The sequence below is a fragment of the Rhinolophus sinicus genome, chromosome 17, assembly GCF_057876585.1.
Source record: "Rhinolophus sinicus isolate RSI-liver-muscle chromosome 17, RSI-T2T, whole genome shotgun sequence".
Lineage (NCBI taxonomy): Eukaryota > Metazoa > Chordata > Mammalia > Chiroptera > Rhinolophidae > Rhinolophus > Rhinolophus sinicus.
In genome coordinates, this window is record NC_142517.1 from 210852267 (window position 1) to 210868158 (window position 15892).

General features: G+C 53.9%; 1 protein-coding gene across 2 annotated transcripts; it reads right to left on the bottom strand.

Moving 5' to 3' along the window:
• Positions 1–364: 364 nt before the first annotated feature.
• RAB17 (RAB17, member RAS oncogene family) lies at positions 365–15633 on the bottom strand. Of its 2 annotated transcripts, none has more exons than XM_088793820.1 (6): positions 15173–15608; positions 10765–10924; positions 7023–7174; positions 5748–5873; positions 1427–1520; positions 365–1180 (listed from the first exon to the last, which is right to left on the bottom strand). In XM_088793820.1, exons 2-6 carry the CDS (start codon positions 10919–10921, stop codon positions 1065–1067), a joined length of 645 nt encoding a protein of 214 aa, XP_088649946.1. In that variant the 5' UTR covers positions 10922–10924; positions 15173–15608; the 3' UTR covers positions 365–1064. The 2 variants fall into 2 exon arrangements, with proteins under 2 accessions (XP_088649946.1, XP_088649945.1); XM_088793819.1 differs by having other exon boundaries at positions 634–1180; positions 1452–1520; positions 15173–15633.
• Between the last annotated feature and the right edge of the window lie 259 nt (positions 15634–15892).

Sequence of the window (15892 nt, forward strand, 5' to 3'; positions counted from 1 at the left end):
TTGCCCCTCCGTCCACCCTTACTGTCTATATGATGCAGCCACCCTTTTTAGGCGGTAACAATGTCTTATTTAGCACTTCAGACCTGCTCGTCATTGTCCCAGAGGCAAGGATGAAAACTAACATCAACCCCCCAAAAATAGCCACCTTCGTCGTTCCTCACCCTGCCACTGGCCCACCTCCCAGAGTGACGCCTGGCCTCCGTGAAGGCAGTGGTGAGGTGAATGCATGATGAGGTGTCCTGCCTGCCTTCGTCACAGCCTCCACGTGGGCCCACCTCCTTATTACTCCCATGAGCCCCACTAGAATATGTGCGACAACACCAAACCCCCACCTTGCAAACTCACCAAAGACCAAGTTATAGAAAGAAAGCAGTTTAATTTTTGGAGAAAAACACATAAGTGGTACAACTTCCACCTCTGGCTAAAAGGCTGAGTCTTCACATTCATTGGGCACCAGTGTGGCTTCGTCAAGTTCACAGCCAGGACACAGCCCCCCATAGCCCTCTGGCAGACAGCCCCTCCCTGGGGCAACTTCACTGAGACCCAGTGGCCATGGGCCCAGCCCCATTTCTTCCTGGCCCTGCCACCTCCACCTGGGCCTGCTTCCTCCTCTCCGCACTCCCAGGAGCAGGTAGGGCCCTACCCAATACCAGGTATAAGTTCCGATTCCTGCATTATCTGGATCCCGGTTCCCCCCCTGACCCCTCTCATTCCTCTGTGTCTGGAGGTCGCAAAGGGGACAAGCCCGGCAGGGGCAGGCACACCTGGCCTGGGCATTTGGGGTTCAGCCTGTCTGTGTCTGGCAGTTGGGAGGTGGGGCCTACACCCTCTGGGAACCATTTGACACCAATCCTGTCCTGAGAGACACTCACCGGCTTTGGGAAGTAGCTATTCTGAGGGATGCCAGCTTCTGGGCACCTTTAGGGCTCAGGGACTAGCCAGCATCAATGGTGAGTCAGAACTAAGGTCATGTCAACACAGAGCTGGCAGTGGCTCACCCTGAGGGCCAGCTGGGGCTGGGCCTGGGGGTGTCCTCCCCTCGGCCCCTCTGGGAGTGGCTGCTTCTAGTGGGCACAGCACTTGGCCTGCCCTGCGGGCCCCCGGCCCAGGGCCAGTCGCGCATCTCCCTGTGGTGGCATCGGGCCCTCCTTCCTCTCTTCCCTCTGCAGCAGCTCTCGGGCTGTGAACACAGCAGGAGGATGGTTGTTAGGGGTCGCGGGAGTCCCCCAGCCCAGCACACCCCTGCCCAGGGCAGCCCTGGGGCCCCACCCCTCCCTGTCATTCACCCAGAGCCATGAAACAGGGGCCCTGACTCTCCTAGAGACCTCCTGTTGGGTCCCAGGACTCCAGAAAAGAAGAGCCAGTAAAGCAGAGACAGTGACGATTCCCCACCCCCGGCTCTCCTGTGGGGCCGTCACTCTCTCACCGATGGCACTGAAGGCCTCAGTCACCTGGTGGTTCAGTTTGGCTGAGGTTTCCATGAACAGCAAGTTCTGACGCTCTGCAAATTCTTTCCCATCCTGGGGAAACAGCCACGAAAACTCCACGTTACGGACAAGAAGAGTTTCCTGAGAACATTTAGTTTGAATCTGAACTTGAATTTCCTTCAACTTCAATAGTCATGCGTGGCTAGTGTTACCATTTGGTTTTGGGTGTTTTGTTTTGTTTTGTCTCCAGCTTTTTTGGGATCTAATTGACCAGATGCAGCCTGTGGAGAACTAACTTCTCTAGCCCTTCTTATCTGAGAGCAGTTTCTTGGTGTTCCTGGGCCAAGGGGACCAGCTCCTGCTAGAGCGGAGTCTGAAGCCACTGTCCTTGACACAACCTCCCCGTCCCCACGGCTCCCTAGCACTTGTAGGCTGAGACTCAGACAAAGAAACCAAGTGAGAAGGGGGGAAGCGTGGGAGGGAAGTGGGGAGAGGCTGCTGGCGGGAACCCCCCGGCCCTTCTTCTGGTGGTCCCTCCTCAGTCTCCCACACGGGTCAGGCCTGCACGGAGAGATGAAAGTCAAGCATGGGCCAGCTGGACGGCACCAGGGCTGCACCACGTGGCCCAGAAGGCAGAAATTCTCACAGGAAAGCCAGCGGTGGCCCAGGAGTCAGGTGAACAAAGACTGCGGGCCTGTCGGTGCAGACCCCTCCCGCAAGCCTCCCGGACACAGTGAGGAGGACCAGCAGTGACCCTCAGAATCTGTGGAGTCCTGCCTGGCGTGTGGCCACGCCCACAGCATGCACCTCGCGGTGTCCCCGCCCCCTCCCCGCCCACAGAATCTGCTCTTCCCCATTGAGCGTCTCAGCCAGCACCCCAACACTGAGGCTCCCAACTTCCCCTCCTCTCACCCGCATCGCACTGAGCACCCCTCATTCCTGAGTCTCCTGCAGACGCTGAGCGGACTGCCCCACCTAGCAGCGCTCAGGGGCCGTGCTCTGATGGCCGATTAGTTTGCAAACCTCCATCTCCTCCTACTGGCCGCCATTTCCAATGACGGCACCGCCATGGGGGCCCCCAGCCCCCCTCAGGGGCTCACACTGCTGCTGTCTCCCTGTATTCGCTTTGCCCTCCCCCCAAATCCCTCTGAAATCTTCCTGCCTTCCAGATGGCCTCCAGGAAAGCAGGTTTCCCTCTCTCCGGGGAACGCCCCACCGGCCACTTTTCTGCAGCCGCCTACGTGCTCCCTGTCCTGCATGTAGTAGGGAGGGGAGACGCTGTTGAAGACAGACCGACCGCAGCCGCTGGGGACTCTGTGTGCACCTCTCAGGAGGGTATGACACACTCAGACGGCAAAGGGGAAATCTGCAGAGGTGCCTCCCAGTTACTGAGCCGGGAAGGGAGACCAGCTGGAGAACTGGATCACTTTGAGGGAACTGGTGAGAGATGCAGCCCCGGTAGGGGGGTGGGGCTTCAAGGTGGCCGAGGAGAGCTGGCTGCTCTGCGGGGGGGGGGGGGGGGGGGTAGGCTGGGGGGGGGGGCTCGGGAAGGCCAGAGTCAGAGTCAAGAAGGGGTCTCAAGGAAGGCTGGGCCTGGGGGGTGGAGGGGAGTGCATTGGAGGGAGGGGCAGGAGCCAGGGGCTTTCCGCACAGAGGTGTCTAATCCTCCATCTTAAGTTGTTTTCTGGGCTGGGCTACTGAGGGTTCCTCCTCCAAACATTTAGACTAAGGGCTTTGTCCACACAGCCTGCCAGGGCCGGGTGGCTGGTGGAACCAAGGAGCTAGTCACCTGTTTGGGTTGCATGATGGGGAGAGATGAGAACAGCCACAGAAACAAGCGTGAGTGAGATGGAGAATTCTGCAGTGAACATCAGAGTCAGAGGGATACGCAAATACCTGCGAGTCCCAGGTTAGCCACTGGGTTTCCCATCTTGCATGAGATATGGACATCATTATTTGTATTTTAAAGGACAAGGTGACCTGGTATCGTGGGAAGAGTTGGTGACTTCAAGTGGTCTATCTGGGTCACATGAATGACACCCAAATATCCCCCTTTGCCCCACCAGCTTGCAGGTTCAGGTGCGGTCACTTTAAGGGTTTGTTCTCAGGTCCAGTGGGCCTCTAACTGCTTACCTGCAGACCCCCTGCCCTCTCCCTGCCCATTAATTCTTGAGGACCCCCAGGATGGGGTCCACGTCGTCGCACCCCAGTGGAATGAGCTCGTCCAGTGCACAGACCTTGACTTCTAGACTCATTCTCCAATCAAAGGAACCATGGGGGGAAGGCTGCTTCCAGGGCTGAGGCAGAGAAGGACAAGGTCAGCCTGGAACAACTTGGGAACACAGAAAGGAAGCAAGAGCTCAGAGAACAACAGGGCAGGTGGAAAGGGCGTGAAAGGAAGGCGCTAGCTTGAAGGCGCTCTCTCTCGATGGCCAAATCCCAGAGCAGAGTCTCCTGGAGTAGGAAAAGGGCATCAGTGGGAAAGCTGGTAACGTCTGCACAAGGTCTGTGATGCAGCTGCGGGTACCATTTGAACATCCGGCTCCTGATCTGACCGTTGTCCTGTGGTTACGTAAGATGCTAACGTTTGGGAAAGCTGCGATAAGGGGACCATGGAACTTGCAGTACTGTTTTTGCAACACATTTTGTAATTCTGAAATGATGTTTTAAACGAGAAGCCAAAAAATTAATTTAAGAAATGCACTGGCTGCAGGTCAGCTTGCCTTCACTGCAGCCCAGGCCCCTGCGGGCTCCCCAGGGCCAGATGCCAGTGTCTGTAGCATGCTGTCCCCTGGTCATTGGGGCCCAGCCATGCTTAGTGGGGACTCAGGATGAAGGAGCCAAACTGGTATCCTGGGCCCAGGGGACCTGTGGGGTCTACAGCCCAGGCCCAGCTCAGTCTGACCTTGCTCGTAATGCTCTTTCTAGACGCCCCCGTCAGTCCCCAACCCAGGGACCCAAAACCCTCCAGGGACTGACTCGCTGTTGCCTTCAGAATAAGGGTCCCCATGGTCAGGCCACACATGGGAACCTCTGCCTCTGCACCCGCCACCTTCTCAGCATGGCCTCCTCCTTCAGGCCTGCTCCTACTCCTCCCTTTCCTCAGGGAGCCCGCCTGGAGCCCTGCACCCTCTGCTCCCTCTGCCTGCCGCACCCCCCCCACAACCTTGGCTACCATCCACCCACACGTGTTCCTCCTGCACACACACCTGTACACGCATCTCCTACACACACGCACCTGTACACACACTCCTCTCCTCCTGCACACAGCACCTGTACACACACTCCTCCTGCACACAGACACACACACACTCCACCTACACACACAGACACACACACAGACAGGCACACCTCCTACACACATGCACACACCCACTAGAGCCCTGCTCCCACTCTGGCTCTCACAGCACCTTGCACGCCCCTCCATGCAGCACTTACTCCCCACCCCCCACTCCATGGGTCCTTTTACAGAATAACTACAGCTTTTTTGATTTTCTATCCTTGCTCAGTTCCTAGCAGAGAAATTTGGATTTATTCATTTGCCCCTTCTCCAATAATGTATTGAACACAAGGAAAAAGATCTAAAAACCCATTACTCAGAGTAGGATGGAAGTGAGAAGGGTCGTGTCTTCCTCGTGACCCAGGGGAACCTGGCCAGGCCCCCGTTCCCTGCGTGACGTGGGCTGGAGGCTCTGCACGCTCGGGAGGCTGGCCTGGGTGTGCTCACCACTCCCCACACCTGGGAACGACCATCTCTAGGTCTGACCTTCCCAGGAAAGACCAGAAGCCTTTGCCCCAAAGAGAACAAAAGTACAGAGTACGGGTATAAGTGTGCATGTGTGTGTGCACGTGTGTGATGTGTGCACGCGTGTGTGGGTGGGGGGTGTGCACGTGTGTGATGTGTGCACGCATGTGTGGGTGGGGTGTGTGTGCACGTGTGCTGGCATGTGGGGGGGGCGTGCACGTGTGCCGGCACATATGGGTGGGGTGGGTGTGCACGTGTGCTGGCATGTGTGGGGGGGCGTGCACGTGTGCCGGCACGTGTGATGGTGGGGTGGGTGTGCACGTGTGTGGGCACATATGGGTGGGGTGGGCGTGCACATGTGCCGGCACATGTGTGGGTGGGGTGTGTGTGCACGTGTGCGGGCATGTGTGTTGGTGGGGTGTGTGTGCATGTGTGCGGGCACATATGGGTGGGGTGGGCATGCACATGTGCAGGTACGTGTGTGGGTGGGGTGGGTGTGCACGAGTGTGGGCACATGTGTTTCGGGGCTGCTTCCCTTTCCTCCCGGGGACCTAATGACCCATCTCCAGTCCTACCTCAAACGTGACCTCCCGCTTCTCCCCGAGGTCCACCTTGTTGCCGACCAGCATCACCACAACTTCCCCGGGGAGGAACTCTTTCTCCAGGTCCTTGAGCCACTGCTGAGCCCTGCAGAAGGAATCCTAAAAACGAAAAGAACCTCAGGCAAAACTTACAGGCGGTCTTCATCAGCTAGTCCAAAAAAGAAAAAGCAGGTGCCGATGGCCACATTATGGAAAGTGGTGTATGATCCTATTGGCCATACGACAGACAGCCCCCCCACCCCCAGGGGCTATTCTGTCCCTTGAGAAGGGGCAGCGGATCTTTTTCCAGTTTGTGCTGTTCTGGGCCACAGGACAGCTCCTTCCCCACCAACAGGGCCTGGGAGGCTGGAGGCTGGGGAGTTCAGGTCACACCTCGAGCTCCTGCAGCCCCCACTCCTGGATGCCCTCAAGTACCTCTCTGTGCAGGAGACTTTGAGGGCATGGCTGTCACCCCAAACCCAGATCCTAACTGCAGTAACCCACAGACGAGGTAGTGGGGCCCGTGCCCTGAGCCCCTGCCCTAGGCCCCACGTGACCCTTTTCCCTCCCTGCAGCAAAGCTGACCAAGCTGGACTGCTTTCAGTGTGGCAGGGCCCAGCCCTCCCTAGTTCCCACTCACTGCTCTCTAGCCCAGAATGCCCTCCCTTCCTGCTCACCTGCCCGTGGCCACCTCCCCGCCCTGCCCTGCCCTGCCCCGCCCCGCCCCACCCCACTCAGCAGGGCTCACCCGTGCTTTTCCCTTCAGGACTCAGCTAGAGCCTTCCTGCAGTAAGATGCCCTGCTCTAGGGCTGGGTTTTGTGCCCTTCCCATCAACTCCCACAGAATCTCACCCTTCCCTTCTCCTGTTCTAAGTGTCTGCTCACTTGCATTTAACCTCAGCCCAGATGACACTCTGTGTACATAATGTGCACCCAGGGACTATGTCCTGTTTCTGTAATACCCCCCTCACCAACTCAGAGGCACTCCTGGAATCAGGACCAATGGATGGTGGTGCTCTGTGAGGGGCGTTCTGGGAGGATCAGAGAAGGACAAAACCAACCATGCAGGAGGGGAGGAGGGATTGTCAGGGAGGGCTTCTCGGAGGAAGTGACCAACTTTCACTGAAGTGTTCCCTCCCAGTTGCCGTGATTTTACCACGGACAGACCAGTCACACAACGCCTTCAGAAGACAACGACACTGTGCCCGGGAGAACAGAAGGCAAGTGCCTTGCAAAGGAGGGTGGGGACAGGCCCCAGGTAAGCCTTACCTTGCTGGTGATGTCATATACCAAGAGAGCAGCATTGGCGCCCCGGAAGTAGAGGTGGCAGACGCTGTGGTACTTCTCCTGGCCCGCCGTGTCCCAGATCTCAAACTTCAGAGATGCAGTCCCCACATCCACCACCTTTGTGAAAAAGGCACCTGAAACAGACAAGCCCACAGGGAGCTTTATCTGGAGGACGACGTCTTCATCCATTACCCAGCACCAGCCCTGGGCTCAGCAAACCAGCTGAGCTTCCTGCCACCCTGTCAGGGAGGCTGAGCAAATGCCTCTTCCAGAAGATGGTGGTTTCCATACAAAGCAACATGTGACAAGGAATTGCTGCAGCCCCTTTGTAGATGTCACAGTGGCTTTGGCTGGGCAGATAAATTCTCAGGCCTCTAACTCAAAAACCTGATCTTCGCTTTCCAAAGTGATATGATTTAAAAACAGTTGTTTAAAAGCACCAAGAGGTCCTGCCCCCATAGTGTGTGGGGTGTGTCCCAGGCAGAACTAGACAAGGGACAGGGAGGATGCTGGCAGGACGGAGCCTTCAGTCAGAGCCGCTGCCCAGCCCGGGCCCTGCGTGGGCTCTGGAGCCTGAGGCAGATCCTAGCAAACGGAGCCACATGTTTGAAATAAAAGCTTTCTCTGCAAGGCCCGCGTGTTAGTCTCGTGGGGCTGCCATAAGAAAAGACCACAAACTGGGGAGCTTAAAACAAAAGAAATGTATCCTTTCTGAAAGCCAGAGGTCCAAAATCAGGGTGTCAGGTTGGTTCCCTTAGGAAGCCCTCGCCCTGCCTCTCCGTGGTCGCCAGCAGCCGCCGGTGTTCCTGGGCTGTGGACGTGCCCCTCCTCTCTGCCTCCACGCTCACACGGCCTTCCCTCTGTGCTCTCCACTGTCCTGATAAGAACACCACTCGTGGGATTCGGAGCCCACCTGAAATCCAGGGCGATCTCATCTCAACACCCGTAATATCTGCAAAGACCCTTTTTCCAAATAAGACCACATTCACAGGCACTGGGGGTTAGAACGTGGATATGTCTTTCTGGGGTCTCGATTCAGTGCACAGCAGAGGCTAAGGGCTGAGGATTTTAGCACAGAGCAGGGAAGGTCACAATTCTCTCTCACGAGACTCTAGTTTGCGGGGGCTGTTAAACAGAGGCCCCACCCGGTCCTCTGCCTGCATGTCCCACATTTTCCTGCTTGCCCATGAACATGAAGTCAGATGAACTTTGTCAATGTGATGGACTGAATATGTCTCCCCAAAATTCATAATTTGAAGTCTTAAGCCCCAATGTGAAGGTATTGGGGGGCCTTCAGGAGGTGATGAGAATTATATGAGGTCCTGAGGGTGGGGATTACTGCCCTTGTGAGAAGAGACACGGAGAGCCCCCTTCCCCTCCCTCCCTCCCTCCATGCAAGCACAAAGAAGAGGCCATGTGAGGACACAGCAAGGTGACGGCCACCTACAGCCAAGAGAAGAGGCCTCAGAACGACACCTACCCGGCCGGCACCTTGAGCTCGGGTTCCCAGCCTCACAACTGTGAGAATCAATCTCTGCTGCGTAAGGCACCCCATCTGTGGTGTTGTCCTGGCAACACGAGCAGACTGAGTCTGGGTCAAACAAAGCTGCAGCTTCTATCTCAGCAGTAGGGCTAATGGCTCCTGGCTTGTACGGGCTCTCGGTCAGGAGTGAACGGGACACTTACCACAGCAGGTGCCCCCGCTCACGGACTCTGTCAGCTTAAACCTTCCAGTCTCGGTTTCCTCCTCTGCCATGAGCCAACAGTGCCCTCTTCCCAGGGTGGCCATCAAACCCATGAGAAAAGAGTGGACAGACAGGTGGAGTCTGGCACGTGGAGCTCCCTATGTCTGTGTGGCTGCCCTCTGCTCTCCCAACTCTGTCTGGGGATGTCAGCCTTTGCTCCCCATCCTTTGTCTGTTTTCTATCACATCAAATCACATTTCTGAATTTGATTTTGCTACATCTTAAAGCTTTCCACTGACAGGTCACACCTGGGCATAAAACTCAGGTTTGCCTCCTCCCACCAGCAGCCCTAGCTTCTGGTGTTTCCTTTTCCAGTTGACAGCACTGAGACATCCCATTTCACAGATGAGCACATAGAGACATGAGCATAAGCCGCTACCCGTGGCTGTCCATTTGTTCAGCTCATAGTTACCGAGCGCTGCTGCAGACCAGCTACCCCTCCACCCCAGGAGGAGGTGAGTGTCCTGTGGCCCTGTGGCTTTGCCCCTCTGCTCACACTCCGTGAACAGGAGGAACTCCGAGCGTGAAGAAGACGGAAGTGTGTGCCTTCAAAGGGACCGTGTACAGCACAGACTACTTCCCACAAAGGAATGACTATGTTCCATTTCCTCCTCTGAGAAGTGGGATGTCCACTATACGATACTATAATAACACATAATCGTATCATTATAATAGCACATAATTAAAATATATTATGGTAATGTAGTATTAACAAATACAATAGATAAATAATTTTCTTGGTTGATTTTATAGTAATGTAATAGTTATAACATCTACCGCTAAAGGTTGCAGTGTCACGGGGTGTATGAGGCGTGTGAAGCAGACCCTGAAACATAAGTGGGGACCATCATTCCCACAGGGGATTTAGCTCCTAAAAGCAAAGGACTCGCTTCTACATCCCCAACACACAGCATGATTGCTGGCACATAGTAGGTGCTCAGTAAATCAGTGCTGGCCCATGGGTGGGTTGTTGATTGAATAAAGGAGTGCTGAACTCAGCTAGAAGTAGGGAGCCACTGCGCTGACCTAATCTGGCTGTTCTCTGCCTCCATACCCTCCGACCCACTGTCCCAGGGACACTAGAGTGGGGACAAAGGCTCAGAGCCCCACCCCAGGGCAGAGGCAAAGTCCTGACTGAGGAACCGGTTCTTCCCTGGTTCTTTCCTTCAGAGGGGAAGATAGGCCTGGGGCTGGGGGTGGGGGAGAGGTTGGGGGAGGGGCAGCTGTTTAGCTCACTTTAGAATCCTCCAGCCTAATGCAGGCCTGGGACCAGGCCAGCCCCACAGATACTCACTAAATGAGTGAGTGAATGAATGAATGAATGAATGAACGAGTGAGTGGACTCAGAGAAACAGACAGCTTATCATGGTGAGTTCAAATTTGAAAGCAAAGCGCTGATTCCAAGTGAGGTGTCTTCCCACCGCACCAGCCACCTCCCAGGGGAAGTGGCATAAAGAACCTGCTGAGTGTCCCGGCTTCAGGTGGAAAACAGGGGTTTTCACCCCCAGGTGGGCTGTGAAGGAGGTGACAGCCCAGCGGATGCTCCACGGACCTTTACCTCTGAGAGCCATGCAGTGATAGCGTCTTTAAGAAATTAGCTAGAAGGTCTGCCCTCCCTACTGCCCCCCACCCCATCCAGGCCAGGCTGGTAAACCGAGTCCAGGAAGAAAGGGAGCAGCTCGTAGGCCAGCTTGTCCAGGTGGCTGAGCGGCAGAGCCTGGGGGCGCTTCTTCCAGGTTACCCCTCCACTGCACCATCCCTCACACACCTAACCCTGTGGGAACCCAAACCCTGAGCCTGAATCTCCACCCTGCGGACTTGGCTGAGCTCTGGATTCCATGTATCTGCCTGACACCTCCTCCCTCCTGGCCAGCTGGCACCATCGAGTGCCCTCTCGCCACTCCCTCCCCACACCCCCATCCCGGGTCATCGCCCTGGCCTCTCCACTAGGAGGCTAACGCTCCTGCCTCATCACTTACATCCCACCGTCGGCAGGATACTCTTGAAGTCGTCCTTCACGAACCGCAGAGCCAGGCTGGACTTGCCCACAGAGCCACTTCCCAGGAGGACCAGTTTGAACACGCAGAGCTGGCTTGGGGCAGCCCCGGGCTGGGGGGCCCCATTGGCTTGCGCCATGCCCTGCAGAGACACACAGCGTCTGAAGGATGGAGAATGTCTGCCACCAAATAACCTTAGCTGTGCATGGGAGGTGTGTCGGTGCCCGGCAGGGGTCATTGCACGATAAACGGGGTCATTGCACACCCCGAAAAGCACCAAGGGCAGACTGCTTACCACATTGGCTGATTCTCCTCACTGCACTAATTCTCACTTTTTTTAAAAAAACTTTTATTTATTTAAGTGTGTTTTTCCAGGACCCATCAGCTCCAAGTCAAATAGTTGTTTCAGTCTAGTTGTGGAGGGCGCAGCTCACACTGGCCCATGCGGGGATCAAACCGACAACCCTGGCGTTACGAGCATCGCTCTCTAACCAACTGAGCTGACCAGTCATCCCTTAATTCTCACTTTTTAGAAACCTATTACTTATTCCAAAAAGCACCTGAAACACCTGGGACGTAAAGTACTCTCTGGTTTTGGTTCATGGATTACAGTTGGCACTTTAAAAAAAAAAAAAATACCTGCCTAAAAAGATTGGTCATTGCAATCTTTTTAGAATTGCAAGAATTTCTGTTTCTAGCCTTCCCATGGTATCTAGAGCTACAGAACCCACAGTGATATGCCCTGGAGAAAGACAGCCGTGGATCAGAATAAGTTTGGGCAAACCCTGCATATACGTTCACTATAGAAAATTGCAGGCCCAGAGCACAAGAGAGGGAATGGAGATCTGTGTGCCTCCGCGTCCATCGCCCACTCCCACAACACCCCGCTATAGCCGGTCCTTTCCCCCACATCCCCCAATCCCCACCACCAAACGTTAGTTGGAAGCAACTCCCAGACATCCTATTATTTCATGTGCAAATCTCAGTACACACACACACACACACACACACACACACACACACACACACACACACATGTTCTATTTTTCTTTGCAATCTTTGTTGAAGAAATCAGAGCGTCCTGTCGTTTCTAGTCTGGGTTTCACTGATTGCATCCTAAGTTGTCATTGACTACATCCCGGCACACGCTGTATTTTCTATCGCTTGTGGTTCAGAACAGACATCTGATCAGATACAGGCTATTGTTTTAAGCAAGAATGCTTCCTGAGTGTGGTGGGCATTTCCCCAGGAGGCAAATAATGTTGGTGACCACGAAAGACCATTCTAGATCCACTATTTCATTAGGGGGCTGCAAAGCGGTGGCAGTCTAGTGTTATCATTTGTCTTCATTTATTATCTGAACAGATTCTAGAAAGAAAAACTCCCCCCCAAAAAAAAATATCCAAACCCACCACAAGGCAGCCAGTCCTGTCATGGGTCTCCAGTCCCTCCTCACCTCGGTGGGCAGGAGGCATTGAGCACACCAGAGGTGTCCAATAAAGACCTCCCGAGCACGTGCAGGAATGGCTTATCCGGAAGTCTTTACTGCACAGACGTGCTGTGTGCACACCAGTCACACCCCAGTAGCTTGTCAAGCAGTGAACTGGGGAATCTGCAAAAAGGGAGAACGAAGGGCCTCCAGCGGCACTGAGAGCATCTTCTATGTGTGGCTCAGCTCTGAGTGGCCAAGAAAAGCAAAGCGTTACTCACTTTAAGGCCACCTTGTGGGGGTACTCAGGGGAGGGGGTGGAGCTAAGCCAGCCTAATGGGTGGGCACGCTCGGGATGCGTGGCTCGGGCTGCACAGAGCCTCCTGCAGAAGCTGAGCAAGGAGCCTCCGGAGGCCTTCCCCACCTTCCAGAGAGGCCCAGCAGCTTTTCTACTAAGACAAAGATGCAGGATTCAAGGCCGGACAGGTTGCCTGCACGTCCACACTGGATGCACCAGGCACTAGCATGGCCTCTGCCACTTGCCTGCCCGGGAGAGGTGTGGTCATAGGCCTGGATTCATTGACCAAAAAAACCATCAGCTCAGTAGCAAGTCCTAACTTATAAATCACTTTTTTTCGTCCCCTGAACTCAAAGAAACAGAGAGTAGAGTGGTGGTTACCAGGGGCTGGGGGCTGGGAGAAATGGGGAGATATCGGTCAAAGTTATTATAAGATTAATAACTTCTGGGGAGTCTAATGTACAGCATGGAGATTATAACTAATAATACTGTATCATATACCTGAAGTTACTGGGAGAATAACTCTTAAATGTTCTCACCACAAAAGAAAGAGTAACTATGTAACAGGATGGACGTGTTAACTGCTGCTATGCTGGTAATTATCATTTTGCCTCATATAAATTTTGCCTCAACATGTTACACGTAACCTTAAACTTACACAATGTTGTATGTCAGTTATATCTCAATAAAGCTGAAAAAAGGGAACATTTCTAAGAATGGAATTTCCGGGCCTTCTGAGCTACCCCAGGCTAATACCTTGTTTCCTGCTGGAAGTACTTAAGACACCTGCTTGGAAGCCTATGTCCCATTGATTTGTGCTGTAAGTTTCCATAGAAAGTTCTAGCACACCTACAGCAATGCATTCTCAAGTATTTAAAGGTACTCCTTCAAGTTTTCCTTGCTAATTTTTCCTTGCAATTAATAAAATTCTTCTTGAGTCAAGAAAATCTTTAGCCCCAAACATGTGTGCATTAACCAAAATTCAGGTGGAATATGAATGAATATACCCACCATTTCTATAGCACCACATGGCAGTGTCTTATTCCTTTGGTACATCTCTTTGTTTAAAAATATTATTTTACTATAAATATAAACACATCATTGTAGATATGAAAATGATGGAATTGCTCATAATCCCACGTCCTTAATATAACTAGGAATGGTATTTTGTGTACTTTCTTCTACTGTGTTTTAAATCTTAAAAACCAACAAGCCAGGCTGGCCTGGTGGCTGAGGTGGTTGGAGCGCCGTGCTCCTAACGCCGAGGTCGCCAGTTCAATTCCCACATGGGCCAGTGAGCTGCGCCCTCTACAGCTGAGATTGTGAACAACAGCTCTCCCTGGAGCTGGGCTGCGGTGTGCTGCCCTGGCTCCTCCGCGGGCTGCTGTGGGCTGCCGTGTGTGCCCGGTGGCCAGCGTGAGTGGCTGGTAGCTGGTGAGAGCTGCCCTGAGCTGCTGTGAGCGGCCAGCCCACGACTGGCAACCGACTGCTTCAGCCGGGTGGGGGAAGCGCAAGGCTCATAACACCAGCATGGGCCAGGGAGCTGTGTCCTACACAACTAGACTGAGAAACCACGGCTGGAACCGGATGTGAGGGGGTGGGGAGAGGCAGAAAAAGGGGGGGGAAAAAGCCTAAGCTCACAGTGTTAACAAAATTATATATCTGACCTTTAGAAAAACAACATATATCAAAGGCAGTTTCCCACGTTAATATATATGTTATATATGAATTCAACATACATATGTTCAATGACGTGTCACATTCCCACAGCTATTCCAATTTGCTGAACCATTTTCCTGTTTACTGGATTTTTATTTGGTTTCAATTTTTTTCTCTGTAATTAATCAGACGCAGAAAGCATTTTCATGTATTAAATTTTGGGGTGATTATAGGTTGCAAGGGTTCAATAATCAGAGATTGGAGCCCCGTATTCAGAGAGAAAACTGAAAATGTACAGCCTGACCCCGCTGCTAGCTTTTAATCAAGATGGGGTTCTTTGAAGTCTTTCTAAACACAAACATGCTCTCAGGAATGCAATACTTGTGAGAAGGACCAATAGAGTCACTCTCTCTGGCATCTTGATTGGGGCGTTTCCTTTTCTTACAAGCCCATCTCCTGTTCACCAAAGGAAAGAGAAAGGCCTGCAAATCCCAACTAGTCTCTTCAGGGGAGTGCATTCCAGGGAAGGGTCATTGGCAGCACCTCCCTCGCCGTGGGACCCTCCCCAAGCCTGTAAAGAACACCGAGGTCACTGAGGTCACCATGCGTGCGGGTGTTTACTCTGAAGTTGACCTGGATTAACTGAGCATCTGGTGACTAGAAGGGCTCCCCCTCACTAACAGGGGTTTACCTGCAGGGGCTGTAATTGAAATTTAAACAGGAATCTCCTTCTGGAAACCTGAACTCCCAAACCTTCAGGATCCAAACAGGGCACTTATTTTTTGATCCTCAGTAGAATAAACTTCTCCCCGTCCCTGTGGCTTTTCAATGATATGTGTGGGGGGGGGGAGGTGACACACACACTCACAGACACAAACGTGAATACACAAGACTCACACACAGACGCTCTGCCAAGTGCACAGAAGTTTCAACAACAATGACTCATGTGCTGCCAGGCCTGGTCACTTCCAGGGAGCCTGACAGCCCGTCATGTCATCGTTTACCTGTCTCCCAGTGTCCCTCCTTCTGATCCAGGGCAAGGTGAGCGTCCCTCAACAGGCGGCAGTGTGGCTGCCGCAGCTGAATGAGTGGCAGCCGTGCTCCCCCAGAAAACAGGTAGAAGCGGCAGTCTCTGTCGGCCCAGCCCCAAGGTCAGGCCACTTCCTGCTGCCAGGCTCCCAGGACAAGGTCTACTGGTCATGTGGTCACCTGGGGCAGGGGCAGGGCGGGAGGCTGGACCACAGAGCAGGCGCTGCAGGAGGACCTGGGCGCCCAGCCGGAAGTCAGGCTCCTGTCAGGTGTTCACTGTCATCCAACACCGGCCAAGTGGCCCAGTCCTGTTAGGGACGCATCTCGGTGCACATCTCCCTGCTCCTTCCTCAGAGCTGTAAGGGCCTTTGTCACACTCGACACAGGCAACCCAGGAGAGAAGGAAGGGTTTCAGTCAAACGAATTCACTCCTTCCACAGACGGCCGGGAACCAGCTCTTTTGGGGCCGTGCACCTGGAACCAGAGGCCAGCCAGATGGGCTGGTCCAGGGTCAGAAGCCTGGGTGCTGGCTGGATGCCAGCTCTGGGCGGGGTATTGTATTTCTCTAATGCCTTCTGCCAGTTTTGTCACCCTCCACCCTGATTGTGTGCCTCTGTGGAGCCATCATAGCCAGGATCTGGGGAATCATCCTAGCATTCTGCCTACCCCAGTGCCTGAGCCAATGCACACACAGG